Here is a 21,703-nt window from a genome sequence, read left to right as displayed (position 1 = left end):
ACTGCAGTCAGCAGAGTGAGTCTCATATTAAAGCGACTGCACGGACGCAATATGGGAGAGGAAATAGAAAAGCATTGTATAGATTGTGGTGTTGATACCTATGGGTGCGTACATGAGTAATATACAAACGCCAAAGTAATAGATCTGTGTCTGAATATCACAAACAAATAATGTTGGAACAGCAATGTGCTTGTATAATATCTAATCAGAAATATCTTTCTGAACAAAATGTCTCTTGCTCTTGGAGTCCAAGAGTTCTTTTTGTTTTAAAGTGCAAAAGGTCATATATTCTTTAAGCAAGTGAGTAACCTTTTAGTTTTGATTAAGCATTAATGAAATCTTCTTTTTATCTTTTCTAAAACCTTTTAATCCACACCTCAAACAGTGGCTCTCAATATTGAACACATTTGAATGAATTTGACATTTTTATTAAATCCTTACAGGAATCTATCTATTGAGTTTCCACTTGTCTCTCTGGCACCCCCTACTGGTGGGATCTCATTATGGAAAATCCTATAATTAGACCAAGATATGCCAACAATGACGTCCATTAAAGCTACAATATGTAACATTTTTTTTCTACATTTTCTGCAATCGTCATAACATCCTGATGGGAATCTATAAAATATGAGTGAGAAACATCATGCCTCTGTAGCGCCTCCTACTGACAGGATCTGATCTAGGAGAAATACCATTGTGCCCAAAAAATACCACCGTTTGCCACAGAGGGAGTCGCTACCTCATGTTTGGTGTTTTCAGGCGGGTTGAGTTGTGGAGGCAAATCATGTATTCAGCAGGTAGAAAGGAGGAGCAGGAGGGAGTCGTTCATATTTTCCTTTGCAAATCCACCTGCTCCAGGATGATACAGACTGCTGCTTTAAGCAGATTTGAGATAAAGAAAAAGCGGAGGACCTGTGAGGGACAATTAGATGCCTCAGAGTCTCTCCATGTCACAGAGTTTTAGCTTAAGCACTTGTGTCCAAACAAATGAAGTGGCCCATTGAGTAAAAAATACTTGTGTATGCAGAACTAGTTCCTAATAAGCTGACACGTCCTCTTTGGAACAGCATAAACAAGGTGGCTAGACAGAAATGAACAGAGAGAAATAAAGACTTGCAGCGTTTTAACTTGATTTTGTGTATACACAGAGGAATGCGCCTCTTTGGTGCCAGGATTAAGTATGACACACACAGCTGGGACCAGACTGAAGATGTTGCTGGGAGCATGTTCTGCTTGTCTAGCAGGGTTCGTCAGTGTCTGGCCCTTAGCCAACCCTCACAGCCCCCACATGGTGTGCTGCACGCCGCACTGTCACATCACACAAACATTTCCCCAAAGCTGAGTTCACATCAGACAGACGCTGTCCCGAAGCTATATCCATCCGGCTCAACCCGCAGCCTACGCACTGCCACCCAATATGCACACAGCTGTCTCTGAGGGTTCCTCCAACAATTAAAATAAGAAAATCCCCCGGGCTGCGGCCTTAAGTGTGACAGAGCCGTCCTGGACTTGGTTGAACTGAGCCAAGTCCTGCCAAAACGCTTGGATCCGGTGCCATGTGTAGCTGGCTTAGGTTGACTCCTTTCGGGCCTATATACAGGCACGGCAATACAATGAGCAAGAGCCCGGAGAAATCAAACCACAGGAACCATTCCAGGCAGACTAACAGAGAGAGAGAGAACGAGAGAGAGCGAGAGAGAGCTTCCCCAAAGAGGCTGATGCTTGTGCTGGAGCCACGATGGAAACAGTTCACAGCGCTTCCATCGCCAAAACAGATGCTCGGTGAAACACAGATCTCGCAAGGCTTTTTTTTTTCAAAACTATGCTGATCTGGAACAAACCAGGAACAGAGCAGGAGGAAAGATGTGGGTTGCTGTTGCAGGTGCAACAAAATCTCCAAATCTCAACTAATTAAGACACGTTGAACTGTCAAAATCGTCGCCCATAGTGATGAAAGATTGGAAACACTCGGGTGGGAAAACATCATTCTGGGAAACTGGTTCAATGAAGTCTTCTTAGTTGTCCAGAATAAAAGAGCAGGCAGTCTTTCAGTCACCATTTTGGGGGTCTGGGGCACTCTTTCATCATCTTCATCATTCACCAACCCTGTGCTGATGGAAACAAGGTAAGAGAGACAGATGAGGAAAAATTAAGAGAAGGAAATGGGGAAAATGAACTGTTGCAACGTTTACAACTCCCCCTTCATAAAGCCAACATGAGAGAGATCTTAGGAGGGCTGAGCTCCAGGCACTTCTTCAATGGACACTACCACGTGCCTGAAGGCAAGACGGGGAGAGCGGCAGAAAGACGACCACAAAGAAAGAAACAGGCAGCCAGGCAGAGTAGAAGCCGGATGGATGATTGTTTCCCTGATTTCCACGGACATGACCACATTTCATCATCATAACGGAACAGTTATTGGGGCAATTTCTCCATTGAGTGTCATTTCCTCCCGCTTGAAAAATTGTCCAAGCTCTTTGATCACCGCCTGATGTGAGGGAATCTGGGAGGGAGTGTTTCGTTCTGATTACTCCTCTTTGTCTGTCTTGCCTCACGCTGAAACACCATAGCTCACACAAAGAAGATAATGGCCGCACATCCGCGTGGGAGTATTATTTATTGTGGGTAATGGTTTTTGTGTTCGCTGTATTTTTCCACACTGGCATAGAAACAGAAATAGGTATACTTACAGACAAATGCACGTTCAAGCATACTTAGGCATCAATACACCCACATATAAACACACACTCACACACACACACGCTCTTGGTAATTTGTTTGGTTTTCCAGTAGAATTATTGATTTCCCATTCTTTAAATTTCACATTGTGTTTCCCTCTCCCACAGCGGGCCCGTGAAAGCATAACTTTTTGTCTTTTGTTTTTGTGTAGTGGTCAGAAAATTTCTCATTATGTGCCAGATAAAGAGCTTTGGAGTGTGTCAGCAGAGGCTCAGTGCGCTGCAGCCTTGGACCGCAGTAGTTTGCCTGCTTTCACCATAAAAGCCTTTGCAGCAGGAGCAGGAAGCTGCTGTTTATTCATTAGTTTGTACTTGTTTTTCTGCGTTATTAATAAAGATGAGGACTTCTGATTATGTAAAAATACAAATAAAAGCCATTGTGATTTAGGTGAAAAACATAGGCAAAGTCTTAATGCATTTAGTCTTTAGCATCCAGAGGGGACATTGTTTGTCAGAAAGTATTTGTTTCTTAGATTACCCCCATCTTAGTTATGATATGTTATTTAAGTTTTAATAGGTTACATGTGGAGCTTGCAGAGCAGCACTGCTCTAAGACACAAAATGCTTCTGAAAACCCCAGAGAGGAGGATATGTGTTTTTCTGTTTGTCTGTAGGGTTTGAGTTTGTCTGAAAAAGCAAAACAGATGGATTCAGATTCAAATGTTGTTGCTAGCTGAGGCTAAAATCCAGGAATAGTTGAAGAAAGGCCATTTGTTAGCCTTTGTGTCTATTTCTCATACTTAAACACAAATCTCTGTGGTTTTCTGTGAGGGACTAGGAAGTGCACTTGTATTCTGGTTCAATATGCAAATGTTTACAGGCTGTGTTTCAAAAAGGATACAATCACGTTTCAAATTGCAGCTAATAAAGTGATATACAGTATATACAATAAAAGCAATTTAGACAAAGCAGACCTCTGCCAGCACAGCAAAATAAGCCAGACACACATTCTGGCATTTAACCAAAAAGTGATTTAGTTTTTCCCTTATGACAAACATTGCTGCAAGATCTTCCACAAATCCATTCATAATGTTTTGAATGGATGAATCTGAGTCCTGCGTTGCATATTTCTGTTGTTCAGTCCATTATATAGTATGACTTAATCAATTACCCTTATTTCTGCTGAGGACACTGGATTGTATTATGTTTCATGAAATCAACCTCAATAATGTTCCAAACAACGTCATCCAAGTCATCCATCAGCAGCCAGGAATCAACTGAACTGAATCAGGTTTCATTCAAGACACACTGACACCATTTCCGATGTGATGACAGACATGGCAGCACTTTTAAGTCTTATGTCTTTGTAATTTCATGTTTCTTTACATATGTCTGCTTCCCTTCATCAGGTAAGTCTCTGGTTTGTGGTGTTGGCATGCAGGGATTGATGGTTGTGGGTGTACTGTACATAATATCAGTCATTCATCACAGAGGATTAGAGTGTTTGACATTACCTCATTAGGGTCTTTTTAATAACCATTCGTTTCAGATTATTGTTTTCATTTAATCCCAGTCTGTGCCCAAGCGGCTGTCTGCAGTGCAGGGCACGATAACCAAAGTCTGTGAAGGGAAGATTCCCCTACGTGCGTAATTAAGCAGTAAGCCTCAAGAGGCAGAGCTTCACAGTGATTCCAGAGCAGCTGCTGTCACATAGTTTGTTAGGCATGACGTGTTGGCTCTTCCAAAATCACTGGAAAGTACGACCTCTCTGGCGGTTTATTCCTTTAATAAGACGGCAGCAACAGAACCAACAAAACAGAACAGAAGCAGACACTAATGTGCTGGAGAGTCTGTGAATGTTACTTACAAATCCATTAAAAACCACTAAAAATGTTAGATCTAAAAATATATTGTGACTAATTATAACAGAGTATTTAATTTCAAAGGCTGTTTCACATGAAGGCAGCGCTTCTTCTCTACATAATGTGCAGCAAAATGTGTTTTTCCAGATGTTGAAGCCAAGTCAAAAACAACTTTCAACACCCGGTTGTGAAATTTGACTTTTTTCTTTCAGAATTAACAACTATCTTTCCAAGCACAACAGCTTTATTATATCACCTTATTCTTTCCAAGCACCCGGGTTTGACTGTAAAAAAAAGCAAGCTCAGGTTTTCACGCGGGCCGACAGCAGACGCGTCGTCACTGAAGCTTAGTTGAAAAGCTTCGTAAGCTGCAATTTCCAAGAAAGCAAGCGGAGCTTTCCTATTATACATTAATGGTCCGAGACTGTCATCTTTTGCTCAGCGTGAAATAAATATAAGGCTTTTAAATTCCCATCACTTGTCTCTTAAAAACAACACATCTAACTCCTTGCTCATTATTGGTTGACTCATAGACAGTGTACACATATTAGCAAATCATCTGCAAGACATTAAGTTGACGTTCTGCTGGAGAAATACCTGATGATTACCGCTTATATACATTTTTTAATGGTGTTATTTTACTTTCCTTTTCTACCTCGGCTCAGATTTTAGTTTCTTCAGATACTGGTGGTTTCCCTGAACACAATAAAAGGCTGATGTTTCCCTCCACTCAGTTAATGCCCCCATTGGAAGGCAATTAGTGTCAATTCAATAGATTTTGTTGAAAATGGATTATGCTCCTCAGTTACTGCACGAGGATGTGCACGATTACTGACAATTACAATCTAATACGAACAACATTTTGAGTTCCTGCCCTTGTGTTTGCCTTCACGCCAGGAGAAAATTAACAACGCTTTATCAAAACAACAGTAATCAACCCAGGTGTTGATGATGGAATGAAGTGCTTTCCAGGCAAATTCCCCCAAATTAACCTAGATTGACTACCGTCCTCTTCGTCATGTCCCCCTGGCGAGAGTGGATCTGCTTACTGCTGATAACCGCCTCATCGCTCCGCCCGCACAAATCTCCCTCTCGTCACTTGATGATCTCTGTGATATCAGGACAGCTTATCTAAGCCGTCGTCTCTCCCGCTGTGTTTGTCCGCAGGGTTGAAGATCCGCGAGGTGATGATCAATGTGTCACGTCAGCAGGTGGAGGACTTTCACGGCCCGGAGGATTACTGGTGTCTGTGTGTGGCCTGGAGTCATCTGGGCACCTCCAAGAGCCGGAAGGCAACTGTCCGTATTGCCTGTAAGCAACTCCACGTCACTCTAAAACAGTCTCTCAAAGTGATACTTACTTACTTTGTCTGTTATTCTTCCGCCGTGCATGGAAGCGGCATTTCCTGTGTTTGCGAGGGAGGGAACGCCGCACATGAAACGCATACAAATCAATGTTTACGTTCATCTTTGGGTGCCTTTTTCCTGCCGATGTTTTTTTGTGCACAGTGGGTGTGTTTGATCCAGGCGGTGTATTCTCTTCCTCCAGACCTGAGGAAGAACTTCGAGCAGGACCCCCAGGGCACCGAGGTGTCTCTGAATGGCATGATTGTGCTGCACTGTCGTCCCCCAGAAGGAGTGCCTGTGGCTGAGGTGAGGGCCTCTTCCACTTCAAACAAACACATTTTCTCATGCAGTGCCTGGAGAGCAGCAGTCATCTCACTGTTTTACTTCTAAAAACATGTTTTTTTCATGATGTAAAGTTTGGTTACTCTCCAGCTACGGTACTCCAGAAACTCATCTGCATTTCTGTGTAGCTGCAGTCGAGCTGCTATTGATGAGCGGCAACACACAACATTCTTTTGCAGCCTCACTGTGTTAAAATTGGACTGGGAACGATGATATACTGGGAGCAATATCTATCTACGTGCAGGGCTATGTTCCCTGCCAAAAGGATGCGTAGCTATGATTTATTTAGATGTATTCATTTCCGTCTCACTATCATCCATGCGTGTGTGTGTGTGTTTGCGTGTGTGCGTCTGAAAGAGAGAGCCTGTCATTGTCATTTCAATTTTAACCATAAATACAAAATGAGACTCTTGCAGACAGTGCTGTTGAGTGGTGTGTTTGTGTGTCTGTGTGTGTTGTGTCTATGTGGAAGCTCTGCAGGCTGATACCCCAATGTCAAAGTCTTTGTTTCCAAGCATCTTGAAGCATTGCCTTTACTTAAGATTAGAACAGTTGACCGTCTGCACACATGAGGCACGTGTGTGTGTGTGTGTGTGTGTGTGTGTGTGTGTGTGTGTGTGTGTGTGTGTGCATGCATGCGTGTGATAAATGATTTAGCTCACACAAATGGAGGATTGCTGTACCACAAGTCTCTCTCCATGCATTGTGGTCATCAACTAGGCAACTCCTCATGCATTCATTAATGCGACTCCAGCAAACAAAGAGGATGGTTATAGTTAATTATGCAGGGACGAATCCCGCTCCCTCTAGTGCGACTCCACTCCGGGGGACCAAACTCCCAATCCGGAGGTGGGAATGTGGCTGTACTACTTCTTTTTCTGACTTGCGGCGTGGCTGAGAGGTCTGAGCCTCTCCGCAAAGCAGCGACGGCTCACAGATTAAAGAATTGGGGTCATGATGCACTTGTGATCTATTTAAGGGGGTTTGTATTCTGAAGCATATTTATTTTGGTAATGCCATTTATTCAAATCTGGTTTCATACTTTCATACCAATCTGGACGTGATTGCTGCATATGAGTACACACTGCGTCTGAAGAAACACGATCATTCTTTCGTCTCCACCGCAAATTCTCTAAAGTCCAGATGGAAATAAAATGAGAGCCGACTTAACTCCCGCAAGCGTTGTGCTGTCGGCTTCACGGCCTGAAATCCCTTCACGTCTCCGCTCTGTTTTTTGCTCGCAGAGGCGACGGGAACATTGGGAACCGTTATCCTCTTCTTGCTCTCGCTAAGTAAGCCACCCTAGAGTTTACTCCGGGCAGCTGTGTAGGATGTTAATGGCAATCAGAGCTCACCAGTGAGTAAGACGCAATAATCTGTCTGAAAGTCTGTGTGTGTGTCTCTGTAAACGTATCAAGGCCGCAGTATGCTTTCAATCGGGGAAAAAAAGCCTGTTAGAGGGTTTGTGTCGACTCGGTGTGTAACTTTCTGACTCGGGCACACGTGCGTCATGAGACAGTTGCTGTGGCGAGGAATGAAACTGCGTCGGAGTTTCAGCTTTCTCCCTCAAGCTCTCTTCATAGCCTTAATGTTGCCTTCTCGCTTTGTTGCAGCTTCTTTTCATTGAAAGTCTGCAAACTTTCATTTCAGTTTTTCAACTTTTTGTTATTATATAGAGAAAATGTGTTGACAACATCTGTGCAAATTTAGAACCAGGCAAGTCTGTACTTCAAGTCTGCGAGGTCGGTTTGTTAGGAAAGAGTCAGGATGGTTAGAAAATCTATCCATTTGGCTCCATTTTCCATGAGATCGCTTAAGAACATGTATCGTTTTTACCATACAACTTGACAATCGGTACAAATGACTGCAAAACAAGATGCAGCCAGGTGGTGAAAATTCAGCATTAGTTGAATAGAAATATGAACAGTGCATATTGAAAGTAAGTAATCGTAAAAAAAGTTAGATTCACTCTGAAATCAGAAGTTCTGTTCAGTAATTGTTGGGGATGAATCCGTAGTTTGTCAGGAGCTTTAGCCGCTCCTCCACTGAGATTCATCTGAAAACTCGTGGTAGGTATAGATAATGATGTAAACAACAATTTATTAAGCCAAGTGGGACATAGTGAGCCGTGATCCTGCACCCACATGACCCACTTTCCACCTCAGACTAATTGAGAAGATGATTTTAGTGGATAGTTTGCGGATAGTTTGCTCCAGAACAGCTGCCATCTATTTTTCCAGTTTTGGAAAAATCAGAAGGCCGACGACAGTCAAGCAAGCAGTCTGCTCATCCCATTAGGAGCAGGAACGGTTTGTGGTAATGTGTGAGTGTAAGAGTAGCTGTCAGTCATGTATTGTAGTGCATTGTTAAAATGACATCTGTCCCGAGTAAATGCCTAAAGAGCTTCCCCAGATACCGATGAGAGAGGCAAAAAGTGTCTGCTTGGCCTTATGAAACTAAAACTTTAGGTGGAAGGGAGAAAGAACTTTAGATTTAACTGCTCTACTGTAATTAGTCCCACATTAACGGACCAAATATTCTTCACCAAGTACAATTACTCATGAAGTCTCTCCTCCAAAGTCATTTGAAGTACTTAAAATGTAATTATTCAGTGATAAACATAACGTTTCCAGAGACTGCGAGTGGAGATGAAGCAAGGACCAGGCAAGGATTCCGCCACCCTCTTGCTTCTAGAATATGTCGCCGATCGGGACGCCTCGTTTTGTGTAATGTGATGTCACGAAAGCCAGCATTCCATTGAGAATATGGCCAAACATGACAGAGGCCAAGCAGGACGCTAGAGATGGGACGAAGTGAAGGGCAGTGGAATCAGATGTGAGCAGATTGCAGCATTGATTCTGTCAGTCGGTCACCGCGTCGCTTTCACTTCCCCCTTTTCAATGAGCGTAAAGGCCGGAGCATTAGCCTGAGATGGAAGCAGTTCAGACGCAGGGAATTGGTTTGGTTCAGCTATTTTTCTGAAAATACGGCCGCGCTGCTCCGGGCTTGTTGGCTTCGCTCATCGCACCATCTTCGAACAGCATGAAGCCATCAGCAAAATGAAACTCTGCGGAACAGTTTATGTACATCCTGCTGACCATTGGCTGCTGCTTCTACTGTATCATAAGTTCACTTCATGGTCCTGTGGCTGGAAATGCACCACTATTAAAGAAGACAAACTTTCACGGTTGGCATTTTTTGGTCACTGCGGGTCTTATAACGAACATTGTCGTCGTTTAATGTTAAGGCGGTGACCTAGACTTTACGCGCCGCAAATCCCTGTCGCCAGCAGGCCGCCTTTAGGTCCGGTTGGCAGGTTTAGGTGTGTAGTTCAACGCTGGTTGTTGCTATCTAAGTGGAACAAATTTGCCAATTAAGCAAATCCGTTCCCCGACCTCCCCAGGCGCTGGCTTATCAGGCTCATTTGAGTCCGTCCTGTCCCTGCCTTCTCATCAGCATGTGCATCTCTCTCTATCGCTTTACCCTGAAGGGGGGGACGCCAGGACTGACACAGCATGCAGATCACACTCTGGGCTTGATACACCTCCCTCAGCGAACACGGCGAAAGAGTAAAGGAGCGGCAGAGCGGGGGCGATTAATCAAAGGCAAAACATGACATGGGAGAAAAAGGAGAGAAAAGAGAAGAATTTGAGAATTATCTCAAGTATTCACTTTGCAGGAAGATAAAAACAGACTGTAATTAAACGTCGGGCCAAACTGTACAGGTAAAGTAAGGAGACTCCTTTGATAGTCTTTAAAGTCGAGCTTTAACACGTGTACTGAATGACGACTAGCATCAAAAATCTGTGTGTCGGTTACATCATCAAAAAGGGAAAAGTGGAGCCAGGGAACTTCTGATCAGTGTGGAGATGACAGCCGCAGTCACGCTCACAAAAAAACCATCTGCAGCACCGACTCCAGGCATACGAGGTTCCAGAGCATAACCCACATTGTGACATCAGGGCGGCATTATCTACATATGTGACTAAATGAAAACGGAAAATGAAATAAAGCTTTTGAGGATTTTGCGGCCTTCAGCTCGTTTCCATCAAATTGTTCTTTTAGCAGTGAAGTGATCAAATTTTGTGCCTTTACTTTCCCCGATGTTCCAATATTCTGTAGATATACGCCGCAAAACAAATGGAGATAATATTCAGGCAGCTAGTTCATATTGGCTTCGTACATTTATTTAAAGATAGATTAACGTTTCGGTTTATTGAAACAAATGCAAAAAATACAGAGCTCTAAGCTGCTGACCGAAGATTTGATCCATTTCATGCCAATGTCACGGCCTAGGGTGTTTTAAAAAATTTAAAAAATCAATTTTGTTCTTATCGGTGTTTATATAATCCCAGAATGTGCATGAAAACCACCTGTACTGGAGTGTGTGTGTGTGTGTGTGTGTGGTCTCAAGTGAAATAAATGGAAATCAGGACTATAAATAAAAATAAAAGCCACAGATCTTAAACTGTTGGAGTTACAAGTTTGTAGACTTTATAGAGAAGATTCAGATCCGATCAGCACTCACTTTTCCACTTTGAATTTCCGTTAATGATGATGAGACATTTCAGTCATTTACACCCTTACACCTTCTCACTCGACTTGTTGGGACACATTCAGATGCAGGTTTAAAGGTGATAAGAAAAGTTGCAGACCAGCTGTTCAGTCTCCAGTCTCTTTAATCACTCCCAACAACCGTCAGGGCCAAAAATAAATCAAATTGCCACTTGCCTAGAAATACGACAACTTGATATACGAAGACCTGGATGACTCAGAACCTTCATAAACAATTCCAACATACTGTATATAACAAGTGGACAAATCCTGTACAAAACATTGTTCAACGTTATACAAACCAACAGTCATTCATTTAATTGAATACTTTCTAAAGTCAAGTCAAGTCAACCTCTATTTCTATAGACCAATATTACAAACAAGGTCTTATATTGTATAGTATTTCCATTTTGTTGACCCTTTAGAGAAAGTTCATAGCGTTGTTGCGTCATCAAACATGCTGTTCCTGTTGCTTTGTCCTTATATCTACAATACCTAAGCTGAAATGCAGCTGTCCGACTCTAACACCACCAGCTTCGTCCTGTATTACAGATGAGTTACATTGCTTTAGTAAATGAATAGGAAATTGCCGTAAAATTGAAAATACTTGTCCACGTATCTGGTTCATTATCTTTACTTACTACACTGTGATAGCAATCGTGTTTGTCATTGGGGAGAAAAAAGTGTTTTAATTCATTGTAGCCTGTCACTGATTTGTTGCTTCAGACTGTGGATTTTACTTTGACCAGATTTCCTCTGCGGTGAAACATTATCCACTAAATGTTCAAATATATTAAATTTACACAACATAATGGTTGAATCCTGGTGCCTGTCAGCTTCAATCTAGCAACCCCCCCATACGCGCTTATCCCATCTGAATACCTCCCAGGAGTGAACAGAAACTGGGGGTTAATTTTCAGCTGAGTGAATTCTCCACTTGATATTACTCCATCACACTGCAGTTTAACTGTGTCCGCTTCCTGAAGGAAAATGTTTTTATAGGAAATAACCAGCAGTGAATCCCCAGGTAAATTGATATCCTATCACTCATTGCACTGAGGTGAAATAACACAATTTACAGGAGAATTGATATGAGAGAGTCTGTGGCTCCTACACACTTTGCCGCTTACTGATCTTACACCAAAGAGCTCGGACATCAATTTTTCTTCTTTTACCCGATGACCAATGTCTTCATCGCCTTTCAATAAGTGCGATCCTTTCACACAACATAAATAGAGCTCACTCACAGAGAATATACCTCCACCAAGGCCCAACAGTCCTCTGAGTTGTTATTCCAGTGACGCCATATAGCTTTTATTTTAAACTGTCAGATCTGTAAAATCAATCATAAATGACACGTTTTGATAGTAATCAAATCATACTTTATGATACACATGAAAGTTTTCATTGGGATTGATGTCTTCAAGAAACCAAAAATGGTGACAGACTCCTTATCTTACAATGTGGGGGAAACGTTCTTGTATCTGGATTCAGATCTGGCACAAGATTGTATTAAGTCCTCCTTAACCCAAGTCCCACCCGCCATCATCAAAATCATTTTGAGATGCCCTACTGACAAACAGAGAGAAGAAGAGTGAAAACATCAGATTGTAAGCATAAACAATATTTGTGGCTTGGTATAAGACGGATAAATCATGCTGACCCGTGAACGAGAGACCCTGACACCTCCATGACGAGCAGCAGTAATCATCTGTCTCTTACTTCTCCTAGAGAGACGGGTTTTCATTTATATTCCAGATTAAGATACAAAAATAAAATCATTGATCGTAAGCAAAAATGTAGCCTTCTTAGAATTGTAATTGTTGGTTAAATAACACGTCAATCAAATCCCAAACTCATAAGATTACAAATAAGAAGCAGCGGCAGATCGATCAATCGATTGAAAGACATTAAATCATAGACGCAATTACCTTTGCCGCACTGCTTGCCAGCCATGATAAATCAGCAGCAGTGAGCCACATGCATAGATCGTGCTGTTCTCTCCTCCCATTTGTTTGCAGCCCAACATTAGAACGGCCTGAAATACAAATGCATTAGCCCAGCGCGTATTACATATACACGCTTGCAGCTTTTCTCTCGTTTTACCAGCGCAAACCCCCCCCCCCCCCCCAGTGCATCACGTTAGTAAATATGGACAAACGCTATTTGTCTCGTTACGGTCTGTAAAGCCTCACAAAAAGCCCTTAGTGAATCCGGCCCCAAGTCTCCAGGTGGTATTAAAGATGCCTTTGTTGTTGAATCTTTGAAAATACTGCAGACAGCGCACAAACCATGTATAATGTATTCCTGGTTAGAACAAAACTCATGTCTCCTTGAGGCCGCGGCATTTGCCAAGAAGGTGAAAAGGCAAAACCGTCCGACTTATCAGGGTTAAATCTCTATTTCCCGAGATAGTCGCTCAGGTTAAGTGAACATTCTGTAGTCATAACAATTGTGTCTGGAAACGCCGCTTTCAGAAAAATACAATGCGGCACAGCAGAAAAACGACACTGCGAGGTAATGAAAGAGAGAGTTGGTGGTAATTTGAGCCGAATAAAAGGGGGAGGGATCCGTGGCAGCGTGGGGAAATAAGCCTCTCAAATGAAACAGAAAAAAATCTGAATGGAAATAAGATGAAACCCAAAGATACGGGCCGGGCTTGTTATATAATTCAAGCACATTTCTGCACCATTTTTCCAGTGCGGAGCATCGACACACCGTTCCTATAATTGAGTGGATTGATGTTTGTAGCAGAGGAGAGTTGTAATTCAGTGTGGGAGAGGCTGATCTGACGTTGAAGGTGGGGAAATAGTGAAAGGCAAAAAAATAACAAAAAAGGATTGACAGAAAGAGCGATGCAGCCCACCGGTGTGGTTGCTCTTGAAAGCCATGGTGCCAATGATGAAAGAAGTTAAATTAAAGGCACATGATGAAAGACTTCTCTGACCATCAAAAGGGGGGGGAAAAACCGCTTGTGACAACATGACTCCTGATTTATTGATTTCCCAGCTCAATTTTTTCATCCAGGGTGCTTCGAAAGAGCAAAGCAATCTCTGAATGTGTTGGCTGTTGTTATATTCCCTTGGCAAATGGACACTTTCCACGCACGCACGCACACACACACACATGGGTACAACCCTGTGCACAAACGCATAAAGCTCCCAGTGGGGTGGAGTTTTTAATCCTCAAATACACAGCCATAAATCAAACTCCACTCCCTGATGCCCCGGCTAGTCTCTCTCAATGAAAAGCTCAAGCCAGTGGCACATTAATAGCAATTTACAGGGCCAGCCATGCGAACAGAGGAGCATCAACACAGCGTCCTTTCCTTTGTAATTCCTTATTACTTTCGTACACTACATGGCCTGCACTGAATGGGTAACAGTGGAGGATGTGACCTACCTACCGCCTCAGTACCTCTGGCTTGATGTCAGTCACGTGAATTCTATTTTTCCTGCAAATTCACAACCACGCAATCAAAATGTCTTACCTCCATTAAATGCAGCAAGATCACAGGGAAATGGGACAGAGTGAGAAAATGATGTGGTAATTTCAGATGCATCCATTTCAGGCATGAATCCCCCTGTACCTTTAATGCACACATACGTTATTGCAGCAGGCAGGAGGCGTGTATGCATTGGGTCTGCTGATGCTGGAGTAATCATGCGTGTTCTCCTCTCTTTTTCAGGTGGAGTGGCTGAAGAATGAAGAGCCTCTGAGCTCTGATGGCGCCATTTACACCAGAGCTGACCATAATCTCATCATATCAGAGGCCCGGCTCTCTGACTCTGGAAATTACACTTGCGTTGCCAGCAACATTGTTGCCAAGAGACGCAGCGCCACAGCTACGGTTGTAGTTTATGGTAAGATATTAAATTTCAGAGGTACTTTTTTTATATTTTCAAACGACACCATTCTCTAAGATTGGATTCTTCTTGGCAAAAAAAAGCGACGTATTTTTTCGCTTTTTCCTTCCACCCTCTGCTGTGGCACAGAGTTATTGATTGTCATGGCATGTGGCATGACATAAAACAAGAGTAAAGGCCTCATTTACACCTTGCATTAAAATGTGATCACTGCATCCAGATGGATGAATGACATCCAATGTTGGGACCCGTTCTCATTATCTGGATGCAGTCTGCATTGTAATTGGATATCAGCAGGCAGGTTCTTATGGAATTATAGCCTATGTTCTCTTTAATGCACAGATGAGCTACATGCATTAAGCAGACAGAACTAATACATTTTGCAGGGGCTGTCAATGTCCGCATGCTCCTGACTCAAAGTAGGTTTGTTAGGTTGCTGCATCTAAGCTGTTTAGATTTGACATTTTCCTGGAAAATTGGTACTGAGTTCCGATCACAATGCACATCCGTATGTGGTCCAGCAGGTGAGATTGCACTCCATGTTCTGCGAGGTTGCTTTGGTGTTTTTGACCGTTGCTCTATTTCTATGGGTAGTTGAGTAGGGTTGCCAGTTGGCTATGGTGTTCCCGGTTGTTGCTGTTGTGGTTGCTATGTTTTTTTTGGCTAGTTGCTATGTGGTTTTCTGCACACATTTACATCTTGCAGGACATTTTTTTGGATACAGCTTGTAGTTGAATGCTGCAAACTAAGTGAAAGCAGCAGTGTGTCGTATTTTCTCCCTGAGCCGTGTAATTTCTCTTTTTTGGATTTCTGAATCTGAAACAAAGATTGGAAAATAATTTTCACAACCTGTTCTTGAACATAATTTTGCTGCCTGCTCAGAGAGAAAAAGAATATTAAAGCAAAGTGGTTTGTAATCTGACTAAAATTTCTTTATTTCTATTTGCAGTTTTCCATTTCACACTTTTGTTTGAGTGATCGGGAAACAAAGCAGGGAAAGAAAGGCTAGCAAACACACTTTGCCGACACTTATCTTCCGAGCAAACGCTTTTTTGTCCAGCTGTGTCTAGATTTTCTTTTTTTGCCACCACTTCCCTAATTGAAGCTAACCCTAAACGTTGCACAGTAGGGTTAAAGAAAGGCCTTTGTAGACCAGCTTTGTCCTGTGCGTCCTGCATTCAGACTTGTGCTCTGTAGTGCAGACACACACACTCACACCCCAGTTCTCTTTTTGAAAAGACATTTAAACATAGGGTTTATTTTGCACCGATGGATACTGGATTGTTGCATTTGAGTTTTAATTTAAAAACATGATATTCTGTCTTTTTGTTTAATATTTTACAATTTTTGTTTCAAAATTAGAAATCCAATAAACAGAAGGTGCAAAGACTCTGCATCCAGTCCTCTGCTTCATAATAAAGTGCAGATAAAGATGATTTCTGGTCTATAAATGATATCTGGTCAGTTAATTAAGCCTTCTTTGGTATTTTGGTTTAAAAAAGCAAAGATGAAAATGTCCAACAAGACCACTTTGCTTGTATCTCAATCTCCGTTTCTAATTTTCGCTACACAAGTACAGCATCAACTCAATCCCCCAACCAAATTCCCCTAAGTCATTAATATAAAAAGCACCGTTGAACCACAGTGTGTTTTTTTCCTTCCACGTTGGAGCCTAATAAGCAGGTAATGGACAAGTGATCCCTTGTGTAAAAACATGAAGAGACAGGCACAATATTTACAAGAACTCAATTATTAATGATGGAAAGGCGGTGACGTGGCCTGTCACAACCGGGCGGCTTCCGTGCGCCTGCACTAAGCACCTTTTGTGGAACGATTTGTATCGCTGCAGGCCAGTGGATAGTGTTCGCAGCATTTTTTGCAGCCCTGTAGAGACCAAGCATGGGAAGTGAAAGGACCGTAGGCATACCAACACCGCCTCTTTTCACTTTCACTTTCATTGACCTCTCATTCCTAATTTGTTTTTCAGAGACAGAGTTTAGCTGCTGTAGGAATTCATTAGACTCTTTCTGACATCCTAATGTTGAGGCCCATCAATCATCCATTTCCACAATGCTAATGAAGTCTCCTGACAGGCTCCATACTCCCAATAGCCTCAGATGGATGTGAACATTGTGATAATAGTATTTCTTGCTTTCTTATCATCACAAATAAGATGATTAGTCAATCATTCAGCATTATTTCTTCTAAGAAAGACGCAGAGGAAAGGTGGGAAGATGAAAGAAAGACACCTCTGCTTTTTCTTGTCAGGTTTTTATTGTCAGCTCTGATGGAACCTCGGTGTCTTTTTCACTGACAGAAAATATATTGTTAACTACATCATATTGGATACTGTTCACGCTCAGCCTCTGTTGTTGCTTTTGTCTTCGTCTTCGCCACACACAGTGAATGGAGGCTGGTCATCGTGGACAGACTGGTCCGCCTGTAACGTCCTCTGCGGCCGGGGTGTGCAGAAACGCTCGCGCACGTGCACAAACCCGGCTCCTCTCAACGGAGGGGCGTTCTGCGAGGGCATGTCGGTGCAGAAGAGTACCTGCAACACACTGTGTCCAGGTAAGAACAACACTATACTGTTTATACTGTTCTTTTGTTTGAACTCTCCCTCCCATGAGGTTGATGCCTACAGAAGTACATCCAGTAAAACAGACCCACACAGATCAGGACATATGGAGGTCATAATGTCGATGATGATGATGTAACATATGTTAGTAAACCTGCCTGCACAGCTGGTGAGACACACACACACACACACACACACATACACACACACACACAGTACAAGTGACCAAACGTTTGGCAAGCAATACTTTTAATAATGTCACTTACTTATTACTTCCTTAAATAATAATGTGGAAGTCTTCACAATACCTCCTTCAAGGAACCACACCAGCATTCTGATGTTTACTGCATTGAAATTAACCCGTTTTACAATATTTTGGGAGGTTTTTGGAATTGTATTTTAAGTTTAAGTTTAAAGTCGCTGCATGTTTATTTTAATTCTTGAAATGAACAGAAAGTATCGACTCTCTGAAAGGTCTGCAATTAATCTTTAAGCTTATTGGAAGATTTGGAAGACAAATTGGATTTAAAGTTACTCTCTTCTCCACTGGTTTGTCATAAATGCAATACCCAACCCTGCTGCTCACAGTGACAGTGGTTTATATCTGAAATCTAATGCACTGCAACTTGAGGAAATGTATGGGGAAATGAAAAGAACCAGAGAAAGAAACAAGCGGCAGAATCTGAGGGTATGAGAGGAAGAGCAAAACAACCAGTGGCAGTTATCGAAATTGTCACGCAATCTGTTCTGTCCACATGTTTTTGTAGACAAGTCCAAATTTATGTTTTGAAAGGGAAATGGATTCAAGAAAAAAAGTTATCAGGGGAAAGCAGTGCACTCCTACAAACATTATCTCCCTTTTGCCTACAGCGTCTTTTCCACTTCATCTGAGACTGAACGTAAACACAGAGCCTATGGTTTGAGATTAGGAAGAGGGAAACTTTTAGAGGTGATAGAACATGACACAGGCACAGCAGCTTTGTGCTCCAAGTCAGTGAAATAGTGCAGAGTTCTCCATTTTTGACTGCTTAAAGATGAAGATTTGTGTGTGTGTGTGTGTGTGTGTGTGTGTGTGTGTGTGTGTGTGTGTGTGTGTGTGTGTGTGTGTGTGTGTGTGTGTGTGTCTTGTAAGTGAATGGAGCTTTGTCGCAGCACTGTACTCCAATCACACATTATTTCCATGGTTCCTTTGTGTTTGTATCTAATCTTAGTGGATGGCAGCTGGGGCCAGTGGAGTGAATGGACCGTGTGTAGCGAAGATTGTGAGAGGCAGCGCGGCAGAGAGTGTACGGCCCCGGAGCCCAAACACGGCGGGCGGCTGTGTGACGGGGCGGCGCTGGCCACGGAGAACTGCACCGGCGGCCTGTGCACGCAGAGTGAGCAACATCAGCACCTCTCTCTGAAAGAAAACACACACTACAGCATCATTAGCGTCTGCGTGATGCATTCAGGGACACTGTCATTATAGATTGACTTTTCATAATCATGATCATCATTATAAACATCCTCATTACCGTCATCCTCATCCATCTTCATTATTCATCCACTGTGCGCACACACATGCGCACAGATACACACATATGCTGCACTCAGGCATGCAACAAAATAAACAGTAGAAATATTCAAAACCTCTCCTGTGTTTTTGTCTTTGCAGATAGAAAGTTGCTCCATGATGCGAAACCACAGGGTGAGTTTCTCTAAATCAATTTATCTCAGCCGGAAATAAAGCTGCTTTCTGATTTCTCAAAAGTTGTGTTAGAATTGCTTGTTAGACATTTTCCTCTGGCAATACTCTTTTCTGATTTCTGATTCTGATTGGCCAAAGGCTGTCAGTTATTATCCATATTGATGACTGCACAGCTCATGTCAAGCTAAATTCCAGTATTAGTCACTGCTGCTTTCCCTGTTTAGTAAAGCAACGTTAATTTATAACACTGTCAACACAAAGTTTACATACAGACCATACCTCCACCAAGGCCTCACAGTCCTCTTATTTCACTGATTTGGCCAAATTACATCCAAACCTTCATCATGCAATTTTTTTCAGCACTGTTTTCACTGTCTTCCTCCGGATCTATAACTGCAACTATAGAAAACATATCAAAAAAACTGCTGAATCCGCATCATCTCAGCGTACACAAACCTCATTATCATGTCATTATATTATCTTTGTTCAGTAGCTGTAACACAAATGATCACAGTTATCCCCATATTATATCATATTCACTTTTGTATCAATAAATACTGTGATTTCTACATTACTGCCAAAAAAGCAAAACTTTTATTCACACTTGAGATACCAAACAGCCGACTGTGTCCTGAGAAATGCTTGTTAATCAGAAATGCGGCTTGGAAAAGCAAACCTGATCCCCATTCGTCCACTGGTGCATGGTCTTCTTATTTGTCCTCTAACACGTGTATTTGTGTTTGTCATGAAAAAAAAGGATATGACCATGCAGCCCAAACTTCCCAAGCCCTCAATTAACCTGCTACTGTAGCTCTTAATGCTGCTTTGCATATTTTGTCAATTTCCCTCAATTTTAAGCTTCAGGCGACTTAGCAGGCTTTCTCAGCAAGTCTCGTTGCATCGACGATCTCATTATCTTTCAAGAACAAGCTAGCAGCCCTTCATTTCCCACTCGCTCGTTGTCTTTGTGGAGTTGGACTCTGCCGTACTGGTGGGACCAGATAGAGCATAATCATTGCCGATGTGCTAATTTAATGAATTGGTTTTGTCACATTATCCCGGTGGAACGCGCAATACCTTCAATAAAAGAGCCAGGCAGTGTTTGAAATGACAGTCAGGTGCTGAGATGATTATAATCGCCTTCCTTCGGAGGTTCCTCATTAGTGGCTTTAACACTTCAGGATGGAGCAATGAGACAGTGCAGCAGAAGGCAGGGCAGACGAGGAATAGACAACAAAAAAGCTGCTAGACTTGCTTCCGAAGAAACTGTTTATAAATTAAACTCGGCCGACTCTTCTGAAACGTACAGCACATCTCCACTTCATCTCAGTTGGAAAATCTTTCTCAGTGTTTAATTAAGGGCAATCAACTCAGGAGACAAAATTCACACAGAAGGATTCCCAAACTTTATCTCTTTTCTGTCGCTCAGAAAGTCGGTGTCTCGCTACCATTTGTGCCTTTGGTTTAAAGTAATGCGGAGCCAGACGCATACTGGGATAGAATTCATAATCTGTGGTGTAGAATGCTTAGGCCCAGTGTGAGACAGTAATGGATTTATAATCATAGAATCAAGTTTGCACCAGTTTCGATGTCAGTTTGTCTTAATCTGACTGGCTGATCCTGTGCAGGCGTGGAGAGCAGCAGTGACGTGGCGCTGTATTCCGGCCTCGCGGCGGGGGTGGTGACGGTGGTGCTGCTGATCGTAGCCGTCACGCTGTACCGAAAGAGCCAGAGCGAATACGGCGTTGATGTCATCGACTCCTCCGCCCTCACGGGAGGCTTCCAGTCTTTCAGCTTCAAGTCGCGCCAAGGTGAGACGGAGACGCGTACACAAATCACACACGGCGCACAGGCAGTCAGACACTTCTGCCAACAACATTCGCCGCTCTCACACTGTGTGAACCTCATTTTCTCACCATGTTTTAAAGGAGTAAATAACAGAGGAAGTGGATGGTCGGTGATTGCTGTAGTGGTTAAAATCACTGCGTATGCTGGTTTTAAGATTTCAAGGAAAAGGCTTTAATACACTGCAGTTACTATGATAAATGTGTGACGATAAATTAAGGCGTTTCTGAAATCATCCATCATTGCACGAGATGTGATATCTGATTATATATGATTATACCACCACGGAATACCAACAGAAAAATATTTAACTTAAAGATCCGCTGTGTGATTTATTAGGTGATGCGTTTGACGGTCAAGTAGCCAAATTAATCATTTGATAAATCAGAAGCAGTCAGCGCAAGTGCAACAACACTTTCACATCAGCTGTTCAGCTTTCAGTGTAAATCCACAAGAAAATCAGCCAACAGCTGCTGGAAGAGAACAGCGGGAGCTCTGTCTTCTGCAACGGGCCTGGCAGATGCCGGCAGACGAGGGAGATGCAGTTCAAGTTTGCCCAGCACATCAATTCCTGCTTTTTAAGACTTTTGAATATTGTTGTCTGGTCCCAATCCACCAAACAAGCCGTGCTGCTGGAACTGTCAGTTGCCGATGATTGCCTGGACGAAGCCTTTGGCAGGGAAATCAAGTACTAAGGGCTGATCAGCAGGCGATGTGCATGGAGAGCCAGGTGTTTGGCTGTTGTGCAAAGGGGGGAAGACAATTTGCAGAAGTGATGAGCGAGTGAAGCCTCGTGAAGATTCCCGCTCCCAACACGTCCAATACTTTGGTCTGCTCGGTCCCCTGCCGTCGTGTCATGGTTGTCCATTTTCGTCTTTGTAGAGATCCTGCACGTCTCTGAAGAGAACACGTGCGCTCCATCAACTTAAGGAAATATGAATGACA

General features: G+C 42.7%; 1 protein-coding gene across 1 annotated transcript in view; it reads left to right on the top strand.

Moving 5' to 3' along the window:
* LOC143010992 (netrin receptor UNC5D-like) overlaps positions 1-21,703 on the top strand; it is a 59,316-nt gene that overhangs the window by 10,326 nt on the left and 27,287 nt on the right. Inside the window, exons 3-9 of the mRNA XM_076163635.1 lie at positions 5,708-5,851; positions 6,089-6,192; positions 14,471-14,645; positions 17,052-17,219; positions 18,438-18,602; positions 18,881-18,913; positions 20,542-20,724. Of these exons, the coding sequence (XP_076019750.1) occupies positions 5,708-5,851; positions 6,089-6,192; positions 14,471-14,645; positions 17,052-17,219; positions 18,438-18,602; positions 18,881-18,913; positions 20,542-20,724 (972 nt within the window). The remainder of the gene's footprint in view (positions 1-5,707; positions 5,852-6,088; positions 6,193-14,470; positions 14,646-17,051; positions 17,220-18,437; positions 18,603-18,880; positions 18,914-20,541; positions 20,725-21,703) is intronic.

This window comes from Genypterus blacodes, unplaced genomic scaffold (genome assembly GCF_046128005.1).
Source record: "Genypterus blacodes isolate CSIRO-AG114 ecotype Tasmania unplaced genomic scaffold, CSIRO-AGI_Gbla_v1 ptg000133l_1, whole genome shotgun sequence".
Taxonomy (NCBI): domain Eukaryota; kingdom Metazoa; phylum Chordata; class Actinopteri; order Ophidiiformes; family Ophidiidae; genus Genypterus; species Genypterus blacodes.
This window is presented reverse-complemented; position numbering and strand designations above follow the sequence as displayed.